We start from the raw sequence: 25,434 nt of genomic DNA, 5'->3' as shown, positions 1-25,434 counted from the left end.
TTGGGGAGGGACTCTTCATTAGGGACTGTAGTGATAGGACAAGGGGTAATGGGTTAAAACTTAAACAGGGGAAGTTTAGATTGGATATAAAGAAGAAATTCTTTACTGTAAGGGTGGTGAGGCACTGGAATGGGTTGCCCAGGGAGGTTGTGAATGCTCCATCCCTGGCAGTGTTCAAGGCCAGGTTGGACAGAGCCTTGGGTGGCATGGCTTAGTGTGAGGTGTCCCTGCTCATGGCAGGGGGTTGAAACTAGATGATCTTAAGGTCCTTTCCAACCCAAACCATTCTGTGATTCTATGATTCTATAAAAGTCTTGGTAATTTTCTTGGTTTATGAGAATTAGTACCCAGGAGTAAAAATTCTTGTAACTTCTATCAGTTTGCATGTGTCTAGGGGCTAGCAGGAAGGAAGGAAAATGTTTGTTTTTTCCCTTTGAAAATCAGATCTCCTTTGGATTTCAAATCCTCAGGGATCCATTCTACATCTCAGATGTGTGACAGTGCTTTGCAGCACGGTCATCCACAGTAACACAAAACTATAGGAACTGGGTCATCCTTGGGGTTAAATTGAAAAATGGATCCAACAAAATTGTCAGCAAAATTCACTAGGTCCAGCAAGAACTTCTTGGCAGCTCTCACCCAGAAGTTACAGTTACTCTTTGCCAGCAGCCAGACTTCTTAATCTCATTGACTAGATCAGATTTCAAGGCTATTCAGTTCCTTGTTTTAGAGTCAAATGACATTCTGTCATAACTGTTCATATGTTATACCCTTTGCATACTGTCTTCATCTCTTAATTTGTAGAAGCACATCCTTTGAAACCATCACATCTGATTTTACCAGTTGCCACATGGACTTACTTCACTTGTTAGCTGCTAGAGCAATAAGAATGATAACAAGTGAACATAGCTTTCAGTCATTTTTCAGCAAACCCAACCTATTTTAGCAATATTTTGTGTATTATCTCCAGAGACATTTAACATCAGGATCTGCTTCAGGGCCTCAGCTGGCACCTTCACGCCCAACAGAAGGGGATATTACTGTATCACAGCAGGTGCAGGCTGCAAGCTTAAAAACATCTTTTCTGGTGGCCTTTCAAATTTGTTTGTTTCAGAGTTTTGACATTCACTTATTCTTTATTGCCCAACCATGGTATTTCCACAACACATTCACCTTCCTGAGATGGTCTCTCTCAGGAATCAGATACTGCGAGTGGTATACGGGATCTGGATTGCATGAAGGCATCCTTGGGCCTGTTGACAGCCAGGAAGGTGGCAGCAAGCAATATAATTATGTTGGGTTTTAGAAGACTTCAGTCCACCCTCATTGACAGGCATCTCAGAAACCAGAGTAGACGGAAGGACATGGAGGAAAGAATAGCAACTGGAAGTGAAACAAGGCTGGGTTGGTCTACTATATAATTCCTAAAAGTGTCCTGCAAACTTGCCCTGAAGACCAAGAGGTATTTACCTAGCCTCGTGATGACACCTGCAAAATCAACCAAGGTGCAGCTTCACTTGTTCTTCTTGACTTCCTACTTAATGGTCCTGTCCCAGTTCAACTACAATAATGAGCATTACTTTGTAAGCTTGAATTCATTTCAAATTCAAGCACCTTTCTCTATCTTTTTCCCTTAATTTCCTTGCAACATACAAATTTACCCCAGGGAATCTCCATAAGGTTAAACAGGGCCAACAGATTTACTTAGGTGGAGAATTTTGCCTTTTGCACAGCATTATATTCCACAGTTTTTCTTTCCTGTGAGCCTTCAGAACATACTTTTGGTATGTTTCTTTGACGAAGCAACCCCCCCTCTCCCCTTCCCTGTCTTCTTACCAATAAGCCCCGAGTAAGCGAGGAGGCAGTCAGCATAGTTCTCCTTCAGACAGCTACTAACAGACCGTGACTCAGGCTGGCAGTTCGTGAAGAAATCTGCAAGGCGAGATCTGCAACGTGAAGAAAAATGCATCTCTTTAAAAACCAAGCCTGCGGGCACTCTTACCTTTTAAACCCTTTATTTTTAGACAAAGCTTAATATTCTTTAACTTCAACGTATATTGGACACATTTCAGCTGATGGGAGTCTCTAAGATGCATCTCCTTCCAGAATCCATTTCTGAAGTTAGAACAAAAGAGTGCAAGAACGACAGGAAAATGTCAGGCCTTTCCTAAAAGAAACACTCTGCATTTTCATGCCAGAAAGAAAAAAAAAGAAGACAAGGAGTGATTTTATCATCTGAGCAGTCATTTTGCCTGGGTCTGAACTCTAACCGGAATCTGTTATTCTACAGACTTGGAACACAGTTTCTGCTGTTTCACGGATTACACAAACTGTATGTTTGTGCTCAGAGTCCTCTTACTATGTGACTTGAGGCAGGACCTGCTCTGGTACTGCTTTTTCCAGGGAATGGGTTTACTCTTGCCCTGGACTGGCCTGCAGAGCCAGCTGGCTGAAGCGGAATAGCAGGCAGATACGGGTTGCATGGTCTCCACAGCCCTCTGGAGCCATGGTACTGAGAATCTACTTGCTCTTGTAAAATGTGCATTTATCCAACATTTACAGGATTGAGCCCAGGGCTGAGACTAATGGAATGTGTGCTCTGCATAGAGTTCTGCTGCTGTATAGCCATATTATCTTCACTCACTTCAGCTACCCCATGTCCAAGATGGGGAGAGCACTGCTTGTTTACGGAATGTGCTTTAAGAGGAGAAGTGAAATTGTACTGCAATTAACAGGTTGCTGTTACATTGGAAAACAAACAAACAAAAAGTAACTAGCAGCCGGGAACTCTTCTGGTTATTTGCACTTTAAAGGCCACATAATACTGCCATTCAAGTCTGCCCATGTTGGTCTGCTCTCTTCAGCTCCACTAATGCTTTCACTCAGACTTGTAAACTCAAAGCAGTGACTTCTGTTTCTTTTTAAAGCGTCACTAAGACCTTTACCTCCATGAACAAAACAATTTCACCTCCCTGCTTCAATCTTCCGTGAAAAAGGGGATGAAAATGTTCATTTGCATGTAAGGATTCACAGCCATCTTTCGGGATCAGGTGCGTAATTGTTGCAAAGCCCTCTCGAAATCAGAATAGTATAACCTATGAACTTTCAGCATTGCTCTAGCATTATGTAGATCTGCAATATAAATGCTCTTTTTTTCAATTCTGCAATGAAAACATGGAAGTAAGCAGAAACAACTGATTTGCAAGTGATTTACTTTATTTGTTTACATGCTCCAGAGACTAATTATCTTTGCTCGCTTTATTGTTTCACCTATCTCAGAACGGGACTGGATGTACATCATTAATTGGCCCGAAAGTGGTGATGGACAAACTTCAAAAGGTTCACAGGCTTAGCCTGAGAAAGCATCCTATAAATAGAGTATATGGAACCTGCACCTGAATTTATCTGAGCTATTCTCCTGACCTCTTTTTAGTTCCATTCCTTGCTAACTGTACTGACACTAGCAAATCCATGAATGCCTTCAAACCACAATCATCTGTAAGCTTTTCACGCCCTCTCTTCCCTTATTTAACCATTTAACCTTGAGATGGACATCTGTACCCAGGTGCCTTAAATAGCTTTAAAGAGTCAAGCTTTCTACCAATCCTTTAAGATGCCCTATACGTATACAGAAGTTTCTACTTTTCCATAAAATCTCTGCTTTGCTGATGAATATATACTAGCAGGGGACAGGCTGAGAAGAAATGGATTCCAAGCTATGGGGAGAGACAAATAGCAGCACCATGAAGAAAGTCTGGCTAAGGCAACCCTATGTCACTGCATTGATTCCTCGCTCAGTAAACGATTAAGGTAGTGGCTCAGATCCAGCTCTCCGAGCAACTGGGAACAAAGGCAGTAGACTCTAAGATTTTTACAAATTCTACTAATACCCGGATGAAGTCTGCTTTAGGGCAGAAGAGAGTCCATTACATTTAGTATGAGAAACCTTTGCCATGGCAGAAAGAGCAACCCTGCTGTATGTGCAGTAGTTTTGCATTTCTAGAACAACCTAGCTCTCAGACTTGAATTTCATTATTTATGTGTCCTACATCCAGCACTGGGACACCCGACATAAGAAGGACCCGCACTTGGTGGAGCAAGTCCAGAGGAGGCGATGAAGATACTCAGAGAAATGGAGCACCTCTGCTTTGGGGACAGGCTGAGAGAGGAGAGAGGGGAAGGGGAAGGGGAAGGGAAGGGAAAAGAGAAGAGAAGAGAAGAGAAGAGAAGAGAAGAGAAGAGAAGAGAAGAGAAGAGAAGAGAAGAGAAGAGAAGAGAAGAGAAGAGAAGAGAAGAGAAGAAGGCTCTGGGGAGGCTTTAGAGGAGCTCCAGTGTCTGAAGGGGCCAACAAGAAACCTGTGGAGGAACCTTTTATAAGAGCCCGTAGGGACAGGACAAGGGGAATGGCTTTAACCTGTCAGAGGGGAGTCTGAGATGAGCTCTTAGGCAGAAGCTCTTCCCTGTGAGGGTGCTGAGGCACTGGCACAGGGTGCCCAGAGAAGCTGTGGCTGCCCCATCCCTGGCAGTGTTCAAGGCCAGGTTGGACACAGGGGCTTGGAGCAAGCTGCTCTAGTGGAAGGTGTCCCTGCCTGTGGCAGGGGTTGGAACTGGATGAGCTTTGAGGTCCCTTCCAACACAAACCGTTCTAGGATTCTATAATTCTATGGAGTTATACCATCAGAATCTTGACAATCCTGGAAACATCTCCTGCAACCATTTCATCATTCTTAAACATCCAGTTCTCCCTTAGACCATTAGATGCATTGGTACAGAGACCATTCAATAAAATCCTCTTCTTTAAATGTTTTTAAGGACTGATAACTATGGAATAACACCAGTCATTTACTACTCAGTCTGCTTAAAGAACTTGTTATAAAGTCTAAAGGAGGTGAAAAATTGCTCTGCTGTTCTCATCTGAAAACAGCTTAATTTCTATGTTAATTTCTGAAGAATTTTTGTGGTCATAAAAGGTAATGATCTGACAATGTTGCACATTTAACTTTTCATAAGCCAAATATAGTTCATATAGCTCTGGTCCAAGCGTTACTAACATCATCATACACCTTCCCTCTAGTGAGTCATCTAAACTATATACTATCAAAGTTTTCACTCTCCTGAGGTCATCACTAAACCTGATATTTATGTGGATTCTTTTTCACTGAAGATAAAGTTAAGGCCAGCAAATAAGAGCCCCCACTGGACATAAAATAACTCCATCACTTTCAGCAAAGACCTACGGATTAACACTCATTGAAGATCCAGCTCCAAACATTGCCAGTAGACTGGCACTGATGAAAGCGTGCTCATCAGCAATACCAAAACAGTGGTACTCCTATTATCTAGAGAACCAAATTAGCCTAATTAGCAATGATAGGATCATTTATCCTGAAGTACTGCACATGATATTACAAACTGGTTGTGTAAAAGAGAATCCTTTTAGGAATGCTGAAAAAGAGCAACCAAATGATAGGAGTCCTATTAAAACACAGTTACCACAGTGTTAACTTAGTGTTCCTTCAGCAGGTAGCAACTTGTAGGCTGTAATTTGTGGGCAAGTGTCTAACCCATGACTGAATAATATGGTAATCTAGAGAACAAACAGATCTTGCAACGTATGCCTTCAAGTGTGCACAATTTTACATGTGCAGTGTACATACATGTACCTATTTGCTAGATAGCTGGATAGAGGGACACAGGCAGTTCTATACTGTACATAACATGTAGCAGAACCACATTTTAAAGGAACTATTAATTTCTTTTTCTGTTGAAGAATCACAAATCCTCTTTGTTCCCAGCAGCATTAACGTTTTTTTCCCTTTCCCTTGCATAAAAAGAAAAGGAACTGAAGAGAACCACCAGAAATCATCTTCTTAGGAAATAAAAAGAAAAATGTTCTCTTTGTAGGGCAAACCCCTCCCCCAATTAAATTAGCCCTTAGCCCTGTAAAATCTCAACAAAGTGAACTGCAGTTCTTCTGCACAAAAATACTTCAAGTATTTTGTGTAGCAGTAACTGGAAAAACAAGAATAATCCTATTGGCAAATTCAAAGAAAATCTGCTCAAACAACAAGCACTTTCTGAGAAGAAGAGAAAAAAATTCCAAACCTGCTATTCCCTAATCTTTGTATTAGCACCAGTAAAATCATTTGTAACAGTTAAAACACAAAGAAAACAAAGTTAATTTGTTTTCCTTATGATAGTGGTTCTTTAAATACTCAGCAGGATAAATCAAAACTTCCAAATTTTGCTTACAAATAAGCTTTGTTAATAGCAGGATTGTGTTTAATCTGCATACAATTTTTGAGGCAATTTAATTTTATATTAGCACAGCCTGTTGCGTTGGCAACATTCATTAGGTTTTCGCTATATTTTATTCTCAGGGTTTTGTAAAATGTCTTTGATGTTCTCAAGTTATCTTTGATATTTATCACTTCTCCCTCTTCAAAGTCGGTGAACTCAGCATCAGTCCTGGTGCAATATTTAAGAGCATGATTTAAATGATGAAGTTGCAGAAAATTTCTAAAACTGCATTTTTAGGGTGGATCTGGTGTAAATGTGGGCTACTGGAAAGCAACTCTATGAATCAAACGTGGGTCCTCCGCAGGAAGCACCCCTATTGCTGGGTTATGTTGATGTCTCCTCCTGTTGCATGCATCCTCAATTGCTGGTATACACATGCTGAGCCTTGAGAAGGAGAAATCTCTCTTAGCCTTGCCTTTGTGTTGGTGATCTCCAGAGGAAGATAGACATTGAATCTGGACTCGCAATGACTGCACACACGTACCCAAGTGAGGGGTTACAACCCCTTGCCCTGTTACTGAATGCAGGGAGTGATGGCTGCTGTCCTGTGCCCTCACTTTATAGAATCACAGAATGGTTAGGGCTGCAAAGGATCTTAAGATCATCTAGTTCCACTGCCCCTGCCTTGGTGATGTTAGGTGAAGTCTGTGCTTGCTCCCCGCCACCTCTCTTTACATTGCTGCTTGTGTTTAGGTACCTATTTATGGCTCGACAGCACTAACATAAAGAGTACATAAATGCCAAAGCTGAGTGACTGGGGTGACTACACTAATTAGTCAAAGCTGCTCTAGCGTCTAGACACCATTTGGCAGACACAGTATAGTCACGTAAGGGAAGTGCTGCATCAGTATTCAAACCAGAAGATAAGTATAAATCTGACACTGAAAAAATTCAGACTAAGTCAATGAACGTGTGTCACAGTGACAAATGACACCATTACAGAAAAAAACCCATGCCAAAATACTTCTTCTTTCGTGAGGGTCAAATGCAGTACCCTCTTCCGTGGCTACAAATAGCTCCTGTATAGCTTGGGTGGTACCATTTCTGCTGGAATACAACAGTGGCAAGACAGGTTGGTATGTGGACAAACTAATGGCTTCACTGTTGGAGGAGCTTTTCATTTTCTCTCTGTTTCATCATCACAGAGTGACTGGACAGTGAGAAAACAAGGCAAAGGCTACATAAGAAACTATCAACCAGTGAGCCGAAAAAAGCCTCAGAGCAGCTCCATCACAGGGCAGGTGACCCTCCTAAAACCTAGTAATATGGATTTGACCCTTTTTCTTTCCTATTAAAAGACACAAGGGCTGTGTAATAATACTAATACATCTCATATCTCCTTAGTTATGGACAGGCACTATTGAGCACCTCTAAATTTTGACACCTTTTTAAAAGGCCTTTTTTACATATATTTATCAAAGAGCAATTCCATTCATTTCCTTTTGGCAAAAAGGTTAGTTTTTCTTTCTCAGACAATGACAGTGGGTGGGGCCCTGAGGGCACTAACATCCCTGCCTACCCCTGGAGCTTCCCTTAGCCACTCTATGGTTGAGGACCCCATTCCAGCATCCCATGCCTCAGACCCTGCCCCGGTGATGCTGCAGGACCTTGGTCTCCAGCCCCGCACAGCCCTGCCTGCCCAGGCACAGGCCCCACTGAGCCAGGTCTACCTACAGGTCGATGTCCCAGCCTGTTCCCATGGAGATGCCTGATTCTTAGGGCTACCCTCCTCCCTGGCTGGAGTGGTGGATTGAGCCTTGACTGCCCAGGGCTCCCCATGAGCCTCAGGATGCTCCTGGCCCAAGCTGTACCCTGACACACAGTACTGTATTTGTACCTTTTGGGAAGTGGGAAGGAAGGGTAAGTAAATGATTTGATGGCAGGACCATCTGGCTGCTAACGCTTGTATATTGAAAGTGGTTTCTCTCACTTGAGCTGATCCAAATCTGCAACACTGGCAGAAATCATTACAGGTTCTTGGACCTCAAATACTACCTACTAACCAAAAGAAGCTGTTTTTATCTCAGTTTACTTCTGTTTCAGTGTATTTTAAGTGACTGGCAAGCCTAAGCCCAAGCAAATATTTGTTTCTGATTCAACTTATCTCTAAAAATAGTGGTGTTCATCCGGAAGTAAAATACAGAGAATCCCCGGTTATACAGAGGCAGCCTATTTGGACTGGATACATAAACAAATACCAGATACCACACAAGATCCATTCAGATGCCTTGTAGCATCACAAATGCTTGCTCAGAGCATCAGGCACAGAACGACAGTCCACCAAAGCTGGTTCCTCCTGCTGAGCACTCACTTGACCCAAACTGACTACCTGACTCTTTGCACCATGTTCCCCACTATGTCTGCCAGCACCTATGTTACCCAGGCTTTCTGTTTCCCAAGCTCCTTCTAGACATCAAGTAACCTGGATAATGGAGATCTAATATTAGAAATTCAGTAATGAAAAGATCTCCACCTATGCATATCTATTTCAGAATTATCAGTACAAACACGGTATTCTTTCTATTCTTCTATTAACAAAACTACTTTTTCTGAGTAACAAGCGCTCTAAAATAAACGTACCCTACACCCATGTTCTATTATTGTATTTTAGTCAAAGCAAAATGAAGTTATACACCACTGTCTATTAATATTATCCATTTGCCTTGCTCATGCCATCTGCTAGTGACCTGTTAGATCTTTCTACAAACAATATCTGCTGCAGAAAATCAAAAGAACTTAACAAAGCACTAATCTCACAGTTTATCAGTGTTAGTTAAACCCTCTAAGTGACTCCGGATTGGACATGAGAGCAATTTTAATTTAATATATTAGGTCTCCTTTGGGTTTAAGGAAAACTGCTAAGCTCAACCGTGATTCCAAGCAAGGACGATTTATCTGCAATTTGGTAATATAAATATTTTTATAGTACTGACCTTTTGTGTAATAAAACCAATTCTGAAAAAATACAGTGCAAATCCTGAGCACAAGGTAACGCAATAAAGGAGGGGAACGGGGATTCTCAGATGCAGTGACAGAAAACAGAATTTTCTCTTTCTGCTTGCAAAAAAAAGGAATTACCTCACATCATTTTTTTAGAGGCCTGTTTGAGAGAACATCTGGAAAGCATTCCACAGGAAATCAAACCTATATTAAATGTATTTTGTGGGGCTCTGTTTCCTTGCACTGACTTTAAGCATGCATAATGTGGTTCTGTCTTCCCAGCCGCAAAGAAAACACTTCTCTGAGAATCTTCTACAAAATGATAGGCTCAATTGTCAGTCTGTGATTTCTATCAGGGGCTGCTGTTAAGATTGCTATTTAGTCTATCTGTCTCCGCACCAAAGCTCTACAATAAGATGAACAACTCCAACAGCTGCCTTCCGAGTACTGTGAATTTGTGTACTTTAAATTTATTTCATTTTCTTTATGCTGTTTAATTTGAAGCTTCTAAATATAAATGACTGTCATGTTTAAAGACGTCCAAGACTCACAGTGTCTCTTGATAGCATGTTATTCAGGAAAGAACTAGTGCATTACGGATAGCTGTTCCCACTTCATTAGCTGGGCAGACAGGAGTGTCTCTGAATTACAGGCTGGAAACCTAAGGAAATCATTGTCAGTCTTGAAAAGCAAGCCAAGGAAATTAGTGCCACTGCAAGTCCTTGTGTGTGCCACTAGATGCTTATTAGCAACTATATCATGAATGCACACTGAAAGGATATGGTTCTAAGTACCTGAGAAAGACGTCCATGACAATTCTCTGAAACCACCTGAATAAACTATAATAGACCACTGCTGGCACAAGCATGAAACTGTTGTGGAGTTTGGAGACAGAAAATAATCTTAAAAGTTCTCTCTTTACCAGAAAAGTTTGCGTTGGCAGATGCACTGCCAGGAGCATCAGGTTTCCTAAGGTTACACAGGTATGCTTTTTGTGTAGGAGAGTCCCTCAGTGGCACTATGGTATGTTCCTTAAAGGAACAGCTTCATTTCCCCTTGCCATAGACCTGGCTGAAGGAAAGAAACGGTGCCCAGTCTGTCCTTGCACTCAGTCGTGCAGGGTCTGTAGGCAAACAGCATGGCTGAAACTTACCCTGAAACTACTCTAAAAACTTGTCTGACAGGGAGTAAGACAACAAATATAACACCAGAACTACAGCAGGTAAAAGCAGATTAGAGTCTCTTTTATGTGAACTCTTTTTTTTCCATGCACAAACCAGCCACATCAAACAGCAAGTTCTGGCACTAGCACACCAATATAGCATTGATCTCATTCAACATGTTTTACTTGCTTTTAGAACCTAGATGGACATATAATGTTAGTACAAAAAGCACTGATTTGTAGTGCAAGACTGGAAAATACACCATTTTTACCAGTTAAGGATGATGTGGCTGTGTTAAGAGGGTATTTTTGACTCCACTGTCAAAAAAAGGCTGAACATAGCCACTGAGAGCTGACAGCCTGTAATATATCCACATGTTTACAGCAGTTAACTCTGAAAGACATTGTCCATTCTGAATATATTTTGCAATGCTGCATGACGGCCAGTTACGGAGATTTATCTCCAGCACAGCACGAAGCCTAATGAGAAATGGGAGCATCATAACTGAGAGGACAACCACTTCAGTTTATGCTTGAATTGGAACAGAAGAAAGTGAACTGAACATTCAAATGATATAGTTTTAGTTTAACAGAAGTCATAGTCATATGTGTTTTGTAATAGAAAAGATTGTTTTAATGGTTTATAGAATGTGCTTGAACAAATACAGTGTAAGCACAAGCATGTGAATGTAAGGTCATCTATTAATAATCTCAGGAAAGGGTCACAGTCAGCTCACACAGAAAATCTATATTCAAGAGTAAACACACACCAGAAAACCCTTCCTGTGTCACTTGTTCTAAAGCCATCAGATCACCAGAGCATGGGAAACAACCACCACCTCTGCTGAGAAGTCTTTGCAAATGCTGGTACCTTTACCTCCGGCTTCCACTTCACGGTAGTTACTCCCTCACTAACATGGTAGTGCTTAAAACGTAATGAAAGCAATGCAATTTTAGTCAGTAAACACTGAAATGCTAGAATTTGAAAATACACATGTGGCTGTCACTTGCTCTGTTGAGAAACAAAGTTTTATTTTTAGTTCCACCGCTTACATTTGCTTGCAGCTATTTTAATAGATGAACTGCCACCAGGAATATTCTCTCACTGGGGCCTGATGCAGAATGATATAAATAACCTTTACAAAGTCCAGTGTAATGCAATGGTAAAATCAGTTGACATTCTTTTAATTAGCACTGCCTGAAGATTTACCTACACAGAACAGGAATAGCCAAATTCAGCCCTGGAATAAATCCCCTGAAGTCGCTGATGTCAGAGGAAGCACACTGGGAATGGACTTGATATAATAGTTCTGTTATACACATTAAACATACAACAGCTTCTTGCCTGTAGCATATACATGGTTTAAAGTAAGTGATAAAACACTGTATGAGATATACACCCTTTCTTTGGCCCAGAAACAGAAAGCTGGCCAAATGTTACTGTGTGTACATTAAAAGGGATTAAAACCCTTCTCTTCACCAGATTTAACAGATTAGTGGTGGAAACTACTCATGCAAACAGGTGGATGTGAAATTCCTCTCTACAAAAATCTCTCAACTAACAATGCAACGAATCAGCGGCAGCAGTACCATTACTGGAATCCTGTCCAGCAAAGCAATTAAGTGCTTGCTTAACTGTAAGAACAGGAGTAGCTCTGAATTCAGATCTTTATTAAAGTTTAATGCCAAATTTACCTTCCCTGGATTTCAGTATTTTTGCCTGAACATGGGTGAAACCACTTAATTAATATATGCAGTATAATCTTCCCCCGATAAACGATCAAAACAAAATGGGTCACATCTGACCTGCTGTAACCCCCTTCCTGGCTTGTCTTTCTAATTTGTAGTCTCCTTATTTCTTAAACTACAAGTAGTTTTCCCTTCTCACTTAGGATTAAAAAACCCAGGCTTTTTAGACAAAATGATAGGCAGTGACACTGTTGCTCTCTACAGCTATGTGACAGGAGGTTGTAGCAAGGTAAGTGTCAGTCTCTTCTCCCAAGTAACAAGCGATATGACAAGAGGAAATGGCCATCAAGTTGTGCCTGGGGATATTTGGACTGGATATTAATGAAAAATTCTTCACCAAAAGGGTTGTCAAGCATTGGAACAGGTGTCCACAGGAAGCTGTGGACTCACCATGGCCAGAAGTATTTAAAAGACAAGTAGATGCGGCACTTAAGGACATGGTTTAGTGGTGGACTTGGCAGTGTTAACGGTTGGACTCGATGTAATGGGCTCTTCCAACATAAATGATTCTACGATTCTGTGAAGGATCCTACAGGTGACCTCAAGTTCCTAGAGCTAAAGCTTAGTGGTGATACAGGTACTTCAACCCACTGAATAGTTTTGGCTGAAAATGGAAGGCAAGGTATCTAAATACAGCCTGTAAAGCTCTAATCTGTTGTATCTAAGTTTATTTTCTGATTCCTGTACATTCACACACATGTACTTTATTCCTTCTTTCACTTTTTCAACCTTGTAGAACAGGTAATAATAATATTGTCATAGTTTGTTCTTAACCTGGAAAGTTAACCTGAAAGCACTAGCAGGACCTCAGCCACATCAGGAATACTGCCAAAGCTGCATCATGCACAACAGAAGTCGTCTGAATCAAACAGCTCTGACTGAATGTTGAGCCCTGAGTTGTGTTTTACAGTTAATGGGCACAAAAGAATTACGGTCCCTTTTTGCGGAGCTGGGTTTCAGGAATCAGCTGAATTCTAGCTGACTAAAGAGATGCCACTTAGAGAGATTCAAGCTTGCCTGACAAGGGACCCCAGCGTAAAGATACTGTCTAGTTACCGCTTCTTGGACCATAAACCCCCTGTGAGGCTCTCTTCATTGTTAAAGCACAAAGCAATGTGAAGTTGGGTGCAGGAACAAAGCTGAGCCATTTTTTTCTAATTACTATATCCTTGTGCCTTTGCTTCTTTTGGAGAAATGTCAATCACCCAGCAAGCTTTTAATCTTCAAGACCCTCTTAAGCAGAACAGAAAGAGCATAAATGAGGACTGGCCAAGCAGATCTTGGCACAGCGGAATGAGATCCGTCTACACTTTAACAGGGACAAAGCAGTCTTGTTTTGCTGGATGTTCTGATTTTTGGATTCCAAAGGGATTTATGGATGTGTTTTAAGGAGGAACTGCTTGATTCATTCCGAGTTTTATTCAGAGGGAAGAAATTTAAAATTACTTTTGTTTATGGGGGGAGGGGATAGTAATACTCTATTTTACTCTGCTAACGGAAGACGTCAATGTAATGAATCACATAAAGGACTAGAAAAGAGGGAAAATAATATGATATCGCAGCATTTTCTATCTTTAAATTGCCTTGACTAGAAAGGTTTGTGCTTATTTTGCAGAGACTGCATTAATATTTTTTTCCAGGCTAGCAATTCCCCACACACACACTCCACTACACCATCACGCTTCCTCTGCGGAGCACACCAGCTTCTGTCCACCTCCCCCTAGATCCCATTGTTTGAATTTTCTGAACAGTCATCATCCTCACCTTTCATTCTTTAAAACGGATTAACATCTGGGGTTTCTTTTATTTAAATAAATAGGGTACCTCCAGCAATATATACATATATATACATGCTTGGATATATATATATGTGTGTGTATAAAAATCATTCTTCAAGTTCAGGCTATGCTTATAGACATGAGGTGTAGGCTCATGCTGCAGTATATGGGCTGAAAGGAAGCTTTACTTTTTTCCCTATTCCACTTGGTGCTGTGCAGTCACAGGAGCCTTCCTGATGTCATGCACAGAGAGAGCAGGGAGGATCTGCAGGTAGCCTGAGCTCAGGCTAACCCTATTACACTGCAGACATCCTACATGTAGTGCAGGGTGAGTCAGGCAGCACATGAGGTATTTCGCCCACTCCCGGACTCTAGTCTCCAAACATGCAATACAGGCACAGCCTGCATGTCTCTAGAAATCCAGAGTGTCCCTCTTTTAATGTCCTTAACAGCATTACAAAAACTATGTTGTCGTCCTGGTTTTGCATACCCACAGCAAAACAATCATCTCAAGGAGCTGCCAGACTGCTTTGAGTGCCAAACTGATATAAACACCCTGGAGGGATGCAAATACAGCTCTGTTATACAGAACTGTATAATGCTACTGTGTAATGTCCTTCATGAAAATATCTACTAAGCGTCTTCTTAACACATAAAGCTAGAGCCAGTCTAAGACTGAGCAGTGAGGCTTAGTAGCTGGCCAAGTGAATTGTAACCAATATAAGGTACAAGGCTGAGAAAGGGAGGTAGCACCTATGTTTTCCCTCTCATTTGCTGAATTACAGATGACCACTGGACTGTGGCAGAACGTTGAGGGAGGAAAAACACATACAGAGGAGCAGGTGAGGAGGTACTGTAAGTGGCCATAACAGAGAGAATTCAAATACGGAGAGGTAGTGAAAGTCAGATAATGACTGAGAGATCTGGAAAGAGGAGAAAAAAGGAGACTAAGCAAGGGGAAGACTTGAGAAAAAAGGGGGAAAGTGAGAAAAATGAAAGAGAAAGAATAGAAAATTTGAGGAAAATGGCATAGTTCTTCCCCTTTTCCATGCATTCCTCCCTGCTAGCTGTTAATGCTGTAACCGAAGAAGGCTCGCTCCTAACACAAGATACTGGGCTCTCCCTCTCCTACAGCAGGACAAAAAAGGCTGACTGCACATTTGTAACATCTCATCACAGATTTGCCTACAGTGCTGAACCACCCTCTCCTCTGGAAAATCTTATCCATGGGGGTGCTGTGTTTGCAGTCTCTATTGGTACTTATTGCAGGAACAGCTCAGAACCACTTTTATGAACAGGTACTGGTATAAAGCACTTGCAGGTTAGCACACGTCTGATGGGAAAGGATCACAGATACAGTGACTCCCTTTCATGGTAACTTATCATTGAAAATGTTCAAGAGCATTTAAATAAGGGAAATTGACTTCTTGGCAAGTTCCTTACGTTTTCAGGAAACACAGCAAACAGCTGGGCTTTTGCTCTAGCTTTTCCTGTGGATGAACTCTTCTATGCACTGATGAAAATGTTTGCATATCTTCACCCAGCGTTCTTGTATCTGTAGAAGCAGACACCTTTCATACAGAATTGAATGGGTGCTTGCAATAAGATTTTGACTACTTTCTGGTCACCCATCCAGTCTATAGGTAAAAACACACCAGTGAAAGCTCATTTATAACGATTTAGCATTCTGAATACACAGTGCTGAAAATACCCTGCTTGTATTTTTAGGGAGATGACCCATCTACTGAAACCTAATAGGACATTTCGTTATTATCCTTCAGACATTCCATGAGGAAAAGTTATTTAAATGCATGATGCAACCATTCTATCTGGGTTTCTTTCAGTATCAAATAGCTGTGTTTTTCAGAGAACTAAAGGCAAAACATCAATAGTATTTATTTTAGGCGGGGAAAAAAATATCCAAACATCTGTGCTCTGGAATAAGTGAAGAAATACTTTTTGGCTATTTTACCTTGAAAATGAGCCTCAATGATTTGACCAACTATTCTGAATATAGCAGTTATGGAGGACAAGAAACTTGCTATCAGAACTTTGTATTAACAAAAAATGCCTCATGTTATGCCACCCTTCTTTTCAGACCTGTGCAGGACATGACTGGATTGATACCTTTCTTTTAACAAATACATGTCTGTGTCATTATCATTCTGGTCAGTGCCTTCTGAACACATCCAGGAGACAGAAGAATTACAGAAATTCAAGCCACAGATGATTAAAAGGACCAAACTAATGAATCACACTTTCATTACTCAAAGAAAATAGTATTTGAAATACCGTCAAACGCGGTGGTGGCAAAAATGAAGCGCACTCGGCCTGCATGCCCAGCAGAGTGCTATCTTTCAAGCCTGCCAGTTAGCTTTCTGAAGTTTAATTGGTGGCTGAAGCGATCAGAACAGGAGGTTCCACGGAGGTTTGAGCTACAACAGGTCCACATAATTGGTGAAGGTTTTGGAAAGTATATTGACTTGCCTTAGAAGCTTTGCTTATGTTCATAACAAAAAAAGTTTAATCTAATGGCTTCTTTTTGTTCTTTGGGTTGGTTTTTTTTTTTTGCTTTTCTTGTCAGGGAGCAATGACAGGCATGCCTGAGACTCCAATTGGTTTCAAAGGTGGAAATGGACTGGCATACAAGTAGAGGCAGCAGAAAAATGATTATGAAAGTGAACCATTCAGTATTCTGGCGAAGCTGGAAAATTAGGACTGTTTACATAAGCCAGAACTTATTTGCATTTCCTGACATTTCTAGTGTCTTTTTCCCTCAATAGAGAGTTTATGTCATAAAACTGATAAAGAATGAAAGAGTGAAAAACAAGTAAAATGTCCTGCCATCTCAGGTAGCGGTATCTGCAGTTTAGCCAAATCCCTTTCCTGCTCTTAAACTGTTTCAGATTCAGCGATATATGCATCTGGGACAAAGCTCTTAAAGAGCATCCAAACCCAAATGTTTCAATACTTGTTTGCACAGGTCCAGTTGATATTTTACACAGAGCATGGGCAGATTCAAACTTTGCATTTCTAAGCAACATTCAGAAACCATTTGCGAGTGTAATTCCAGAAACCCTTTAGAACTTGTCCCCCTTGTCTTACCCAGCATTACGAAGCAGCTTTGATAGATGTAATAGGCACACAAATAATAGTTTCTAAATGACTCAGTTTCACAGTAGGCAGAACATATTCTCAAATTATTCTCCCATTTAGATACTCTTTCTGATTTCAAAATGAAGTAGAAGCTATGAGAGTTGGAATACTACTGACTACTCCTTTTAATTACTCTTAACATTTCTGGAATTACTATGAGGACTGATATTTATCAGTGCCAATACTTTCAATACCAGGGAGGAAGATCTACCTCTTCTCTCTTCCCCTGCCCAAAACCCTGCTCGCCTGCAGGACAAATCACACCAACTCCCTCTAAGTGCACAAGTCACAGAGACAAAGCATCTTTCATTCTAAGGACAGGCTGGAACAGCTCTTCTGCTGATTCCTCCTCTCCATGTCAGGAGAGAGGGAATGTATTAAACACACTAACAGTTTAGACAGCCCAGGAGGTATTAAAACCTACACGAGATGACTCTCAGCAACGTATCAAGCTTGCTCTACCTCCAGGCATAGAACCTAAGTGCTGCACTCACTGACTGTGCCACAGACACCTCTGGCATTTGCCCACCCATTCCCCTGTACCAGTGCTGATCCTCGCCCTCACAATCAAGGTTTCACTGAGCCTTGGAAGAGCCAAATACCTAGTCATTTTGAAGCGAAAGAAGCCACAGGAAGGACCTGTAAAGAAACCATTTTTACCCCAGTGCTGGCTGCAACTTACAGCAATGGAGCAGAGATTTACTAGGCTTTCCTCCGCAGTATTGTAATGGAGAAAGCATGCAACACCAGACTCAAAGTCAAATTAAACAAAATGCCATTAAAAACTTAGCTGCTGAGACAACATTAGATCAAAGCTGACCAAAGGATAACACAGTCATGAGACAAGTAATAGCATTAATTTAACTAAGTAATTCCTGAACACAGCCTCCATAATAGCAAATCTTCCTATAAAATCCTCTCTCCCATTTCATTGGCACTGTAATGCAAGGAAGTTTGGCAGAAAACACAGTAAAGATGCTGTAACGCTACTAATGAACAGGACCTGTGTATAGGGAAGTCAATATGCATAAGCAAAAAGACCAATGGCACAACATGGAAATGGAAAATTTCCATGGAAATGGAAAAGCTCTGAAGGTGCTGGACACAACTCGCAGGACTAAAATGAGAACCCTGCTCTGATTTAAATAAGCTCTCATTTGAATCAGCAGGAAACTGGCTCCAAACTTCCCCATAGCCATCAAGGGTAGGGCACTGCTCGCCTCCTCACCTCTGAACAACACCCAGGGACATCTGAGGTGCTACAGCTAAATGTTTAAGATCAGCAGTGGACATCCTCATAAACAAACTTCAACATAAACATTCTACCAGGCATATGTAAATATGTACTGAGATTTATATCATCTATTCAGTGCCTCTGACATTTCACAATAGTGTTTATTTCCTTACTTGCTAATTCACAGAACTGGATAATCTACAAGGAATTTACATATTAGAAATGAGCAAGACTCTTGGGCATAACTTCATAAATATGACATTAGCATAGCAACGTTCTAATACAAACATACACAATGCTAAGTAGGAATAAAGCATTTCCTAAGGGCAGAGGAGGTCCTGTAGCCACTGAATGAGTGCTGTGTGACAGCTTGCAGGGAGCTCAATGACGGTGAAAAGACCCAGCCTGTCCTGCGAAGCAGTGCTCTGTGCTGCCTCCCCATCCTGAACACGCAGAGGAAAAGAGGCTGGGAATTGGGTTAGAGAATCAGTGAGCCTCCAACTGTATCAGCCCAGCACTCTTGTCAGGGCAGGGAAGATAAAACAATTCCAAGGCCAAAACAGCTCTATGAAGACAGTGGGATTTAGTCTGCAAATGTGGATTCCTTTCTTTCCAATGAAGAAAAAACCCCACAAGTAGTCTATGACGACCATTTATAGACTCCAACACGTGGCCTGTATTCACAACTGTTAGTGTCCACACTAATTTACTATTACAATGTAAACGAGAACATAATTTATGATTACAGTGCAAATAAACCTCATTATAACGAATCATTTTTTCTGTCACCTGGTCACTAATGGACACAAAAATCATTCTGAGACCTGAAATACCATTTCATAGAGACACCAATGAGAAAATGTTTCCAACAAAACCAGGTAAAATATAAACTGGAGGTTTAAAGATTCCCCCGTTACACGAGGGAGTACCCGTGAACAGTTCTGGAGAAGGCACACACTGTAACTGAATGCAGGCTTTTGTTAGTCCGCTAAGGATGTCAGAGGCGTTTGCTTTTTCCCCTTGACTCATCCTTTTTCCTAGTGGGTATTCTGACCCTTAGTCCTTGGAAATCCAGCAGTACCAAAAAGTTCCTCTCTGGTGCCTCATTAATCACTCCCCTGCCATGTGCTATCTTACCTGCAGATGTAATTCTTCTTGCAGGACTCTTGTAAATTCAGGCAGTTTGGTTTCTCCCTGTCCTCATATGAACACACAGGAACAATAGTCTGCCGTCTCCTTTCTGTACAGGCTACGTCTCGACAGGAGCAGAAGAGCATCCCGTAGCTGTGCTTTGGGGGGACTTTGTCAAAAAATAGCCGGAGGGCCTTATGACACTTCCGCTTGTTACAGATTTCATTAGACGTGCTGCTGGTGCAGGGGGTTATGTAAGCAGATCTGAACCTCTTGCAGGTATCATTTAGGTTACAAGCTTTTGCTGCATCCAAGCAATTGTTCCCCTTTGAAAGTACTGGCTCCACTAGAAAAAAACAACACAACAGCAGTGAGAAACGCGGCACATTTATATGGTGGTTTGACGTTTTTTTCTGTTCGTTTCACTGTCAATGAGATCCTGATTAATATATTTGTTACATGTACAACCCTCAGCGCCAGAAACTGCAACCAGCCCTTAAGTTTCTTAGGGTAATGGTTTAACAAGTAAGCAAGAGCACAGGCATGCATTAAGAACAAAATGCTGCCAAATAAATGACCGTTACACTGGGCAGGCTGTACTTCATCTTCCTTTTACCAGACATGCAGGATGAATACGGGGCAACACTTGGCCTCAATACAAAGCTATTAAAACCATTGGTAAGTTGGTTGGGATACGTTTAGCCCATCACACAAGAACACAGCAAGTGGGCTCCTGACTGGTTTTGTACAGCTCTGACGTTTCTTATTTTCCCCTTGAACAGTATAAATGACAGTCAGCATCTACAACAAGTAACAATATTTAAACGTAATTTGTGTACCCTGCAGAACGTAAAAGCCACGTGCCTGTTACTATAGCTTTTGAGGTATGAGAACAGCCCACCCAGGCAGAAAGGGAAGCAGGTGCAGCCTTATGACTGAGCTATCTAAGGCCACCCACAATGCCTGTAAGCTCCACACTTAAAGACACTTACATGAGATCTATAGATGCCACCTGAACCCTGGAAGTTGATGAGTTTACAAGTTTTGAGGAAGCTGATGTAGAATTAATAAGTAACTGAAAAAAAACCCAAACCATTCTTGCCTACAAGAAGTTACAGAAAAAAATTAAACTCAGATAAAAGTTAAGGCTATAATTACACATTTAATTTTGCAATACTTTATCCAGATATTAAAACTCAATATATGCTTTGGTTGAAAATGAAGGCAACTGGAATTAGAATGCAAAATTCAATTAAGAATAATCGTAACGCTGCTCTGGATATTAGGAATGCCAACATCACAGATCTAAGAAAATACATTAACTTCCCATTGCTACAGATTTTGCAAGCTGAACAAAACATTTTGCAAATAACTAAAACTCTGCAGCAACCTCCTAGGGGGGGTTGGCCAAATGTAAAACATCTCCAATGACCTAAAGCTCTGAGTTCCTCTTAGAAACCTTGCTTAACAGATATTCCAGCTTTTCCTATAACTCAGTCCAAGGCCCTTCTACAACTCAATGCCACTCCACTGCACTCTCCTGCTATGCCAATGCCCATTCCCATATCAGTACATCAACCTTTTCTGTTTTTCCATGGCAGGAAGAGAAGATGCAGCCTGGGGGATGCTCTGCACTGAGGTACTGTACTTGCTTGAACTGACTGTGTTCAAGATGGCCCTTGGATGTCAGCACACACTCAGCATTATAGAGCTACACACATACATACATCTCTACTCCTCCATGTGTCTTAACCATGCCAAGTGCAAGGTCCTACACCTGGGTCGGAGCAATCCCAGGCACAGCTACAGGTTGGGCAGAGAAGAGATTCAGAGCAGCCCTGCGGAGAAGGACTTGGGGGTGTTGGTTGATGGGAAAATGAACATGAGCCGGCTTCAGTGTGCACTCGCAGCCCAGAAAGCAACCGTATCCTGGGCTGCATCAAAAGGAGCGTGACCAGCAGGTCGAAGGAGGTGATCCTGCCCCTCTACTCTGCTCTTGTGAGACCTCACCTGGAGTATTGTGTGCAGTTCTGGTGCCCTCAACATAAAAAGGACATGGAGCTGTTGGAACAAGTCCAGAGGAGGGCCATGAGGATGATCAGGGGACTGGAGCACCTCCCGTATGAAGACAGGCTGAGAAAGTTGGGGCTGTTCAGCCTGGAGAAGAGAAGGCTGCGTGGAGACCTCATAGCAGCCTTCCAGTATCTGAAGGGGGCCCATAGGGATGCTGGGGAGGGACTCTTCATTAGGGACTGTAGTGACAAGACAAGGGGTAACGGGTTCAAACTTAAACAGGGGAAGTGTAGATTGGATATAAAGAAGAAGTTCGTTACTGTAAGGGTGGTGAGGCACTGGAATGGGCTATCCAAGGAAGTTGTGAATGGTGCATCCCTGGCAGTGTTCAAGGCCAGGCTGGATAGAGCAGGTTGGAACCAGATGGTCTTAAGGTCCTTTCCAACCCTAACTATTCTGTGATTCTATCCAGAAATAACGCAATGCATAAGTAGCATTAGATTTGTTTTTCACTGTAGTAATATACTGCAACTACATTCAGGATGCTCATACATTTAACCTTTGTACATTTAACATTCACACTCCAAGTCCTTCCCAATCTTGCACAATAAACTGCAACTTTTTGCTTCTTACCTTCGTAAATTACAGAATTATAAACATGCGACATTTAACAGAGCCAAGCATTTCTTTCAATAGCAGCCTCCCACAGTTCAAGCAACACCAGATGCAGCAGATATCCAAAATACAACCCTCTCAGAAAATTGTAACACTTCCATATAAAATGTTGTACTACATTAACATCCAACTATAATCTTAACTATGAACTCGCAAAGTTTTTTCTTAATACAGTATATAGAATTATATGTTTAGTACAAATATAATTACTATGTAATCTGCTGGGCATATAATTATGCAATATATGAATAGCACATGCTAATTACTGTGTGATTGCAGAGTAATTACATGGTTATTTGTGCCTGGAGTCAACTGCTGAATTCCACTCTTCAAAACAAGATTCTATGGAAGAGCTCCGAATGGGGCATTGCAATATGAACAGACATCAGCTTGCTCTGTGATACATTATAAAGCACGCTTTAAAGAAAAAACAAGACGTAACAAGGCACCTCTTTGCTGATAATCATAGATATTATTTCCGTTAAGGGTCCAAACTTTAGCAAACGTTGCTACAGAATTAAAAAGCACTGTGAATATGAACACCTCAAAAATCAAAAGAGACAGGTTAATCAATCTCTTTAAAAAGTAGAGGAGAAGCTAATTCACTGACAGCACAAACAGCACTGAAAGTTATCTTTGATGAAAGTTGAATTAGCTGCAAATTGTTCACAAACAAGTTACACATATTCACATCTTTCATGCAATTTATATATACCCAAGACTCACATTCCTTTACATGTCAACTTTGAACATGGATCACAGGGTTTTTTTGGTTGTTTTTTAAACCAGCCCTGGCTGTAACATGCCACTTGCCTTATCTATTTTGAAACACATGTCCCCCAGTTACTGTTTCTGGCATATATTTATCATCACATTATACAAATGATTTTTACCCTTAAAAGCCAAGACTACATACAATGAGGAAAAGATATGCACCAACTGCATTTGAGTGACATGAAACTGTCTAAACCACCTCTTCTCATTAATACCAACTTGTCCCAAGGTTTTAAACCATGTTTTAATGCAAAATTTGCAACCCAGAACACACTCAATCCTTTATTTATTGCAAAAGTACAACATAATTATTCCTAAATCCTGCGGTAACTACGAACAGTTAACCATACTGAGAGTGTTCCTGAAGATTACTTACGCAGCAGTAATGCATAAGGTCAAAATTTCACCCAGCTTCTGTCTGCAAAGCTTAAATTATTAAGACAGGCAGGAGTTTGGCTCTTACTAGGTTCTGACTACGTTAAGAGCAAATGGATCTAATCCAGAGCTACTTTTTCTGCCAGCAACCTTTGGGAAAGGTTTGTGTAAGGACATCCTTTCACAGTTTCCCCCCTCTTGGGACACTTGGATACGGATAGAGGGAGATCAAAGCAGCAGCCCGGGACAAGTACGATTTCTTTCCATCACCATTTCCACACCCAGAGCTTCCTCTCTCCAAAGTCTGCTTTGCCTTGGGCCCATTCTGGAAACCTCTGCCAAATCATGCAGCTTTCCACTCCTGCCAGATCACTGCCGACTCTGAAGTAAGTTACTTCCAGGCAGGTGGTAAGTGATGCCTCATGCCTGTATGTGAGGCACCGGTTCACACCCATGGCAAGGGGCCCAACAGCAGCTGAGAGCTGCTTTGCTGCCATGGGCGCTACCCTGATGTGGTGCAGGCAGTCATGGAGCTGCTGCCTTGGTGGGAAAGCAGCAGTTCCCAATATCCACAGAGTTAGAATGCCTAAAAACATACTCTACCAGCAGTTTGCTGTACACTACATGTCAAAACTCTGGGGTAGCAGTAACTGGCTTACTGATACTAACTTACCTCTACATGGATCACTGGCTCACAGCTCTTCTACTGTACATGTAGTATGTGCATGCAAGGTGAGAAATCTCTTCCTGATAAATTTTACTGATGAAAAAGCAGGCCTTGTATTACAGTATAAGGCGCAACCACTTTGATGTTAGCTATTTCCTGAACAGCCTCCTCTCCCTGGCCCAAGATTGCTACAGATGCAGTGGTTCTGGACTCTTACTCCCATACAACACCAGAAAGAGCCAGCCAAACACTCCAATCTTTTATTCAGAGATGTTTCTGAAGTTTTAATAGGGCTTTCCCTGCCCTGCGTGATCTTCCTTATGCTTCACCCTCTTTCACAGACTCTTCACCTTAATCTTTCATCTCTCTTGCATTTCCATTTCTATTTCATTTCTGCACCTACTGAGCCTTTGGCTGTCTCCTCAACTCCTGTTAACACCATGGGGCACAAGAAGGGATTCTCAATGGATATTGGGAGCTTCTTATTTATGCTCCCACTAGATGGAAAGAGCAGAAGGACTACTAGTTGCTCTGTAACATTCTTACTAAACAGCAAAATGGACACTTAGTTTTCCATTTTCTTACAGCACATAAAAAGCAATTTACTGAAGCTGCTATTTAAAATTACCTTTACTATTTGCAAGTAATTAGCATTAGTAGGGTTTCTAAGTGTTTTAGTGAAGGGACTGCTGTAAAGAGAGCGATAAATGTTAATGTTATGGAAAGCAAAATTACAAAGTGATAGAGGTGACCGCATGGGTATGGGCCTACTCCAATACAGACACAGAATATGGCATATAGGAACCAAAAACTGACCAGAATAAAGAGGAGAACCACGATCCCACTTTAACAAAAGTACTGCCATGGGGCTCACCAAAGTACTTCTGCTTTATAAGAAGAGCAGATTAAAAAATAAGGAAAGCATGGGAAATATTGTCATCTGCATTTTAATGGATTCAAATAAGCTACCATTTTCCTGGACAAATTATTTCTAATCCCAAATGGCAAAGAAAAAATGAGTCATCCCTGAGACATCATGAGACTGATATACATACATATTATTCTGGGGTACGGCTTGTTTTCTTGCTCATCAGCATTTAGAGAACAGTCAGGCCTACTTCAGACCTTTTCCATAATCATAATAAGCAGGTGCTCTACCCTTTAAATTGAAGACAATCTCAGCCATAACCCGGGCTTTCAGAGTACTACAGAATACAACAAGATACATGTTGAAACTATAGTTGCCGTCGCAAGGTGACAAGGATGAGGCGTGCAGAAAGGCACAACCCAAGGCTACAGCAACAAAAGGACCTAAACAAACAAAATTAGCTAAACTGAGACTTTAGGTTCCTGAGACCAAAGCTGGAACATTTTACACTCCTGGTCAGTCATGTAAGTCTTTGATAACACAAATTCCACAGGTCCCTAAAATTCTTTTCTGAATATACCGCAAATCTATTTGAGGAGGTAAAGACTGTCT

General features: G+C 41.3%; 1 protein-coding gene across 3 annotated transcripts in view; it reads right to left on the bottom strand.

The window, feature by feature from the left end:
- The window catches only part of GFRA1 (GDNF family receptor alpha 1), a 143,695-nt gene that overhangs the window by 34,388 nt on the left and 83,873 nt on the right, over positions 1-25,434 (bottom strand). For all 3 annotated transcript variants that reach the window (XM_057417384.1, XM_057417385.1, XM_057417386.1), the window contains exons 4-5: positions 19,457-19,796; positions 1,837-1,946 (exon numbers count right to left, since the gene is read on the bottom strand). In XM_057417384.1, coding sequence (XP_057273367.1) covers positions 1,837-1,946; positions 19,457-19,796 — 450 coding nt within the window. The remainder of the gene's footprint in view (positions 1-1,836; positions 1,947-19,456; positions 19,797-25,434) is intronic.

Source organism: Pezoporus wallicus, unplaced genomic scaffold (assembly GCF_028554395.1).
Source record: "Pezoporus wallicus isolate ANWC-B61680 ecotype Strahan unplaced genomic scaffold, APGP_CSIRO_Pwel_v1 contig_8188, whole genome shotgun sequence".
In the NCBI taxonomy this organism is placed as follows: domain Eukaryota; kingdom Metazoa; phylum Chordata; class Aves; order Psittaciformes; family Psittacidae; genus Pezoporus; species Pezoporus wallicus.
Note: the sequence above shows the minus strand (reverse complement) of the source record. Positions and strands in the feature narration are given on the sequence as shown.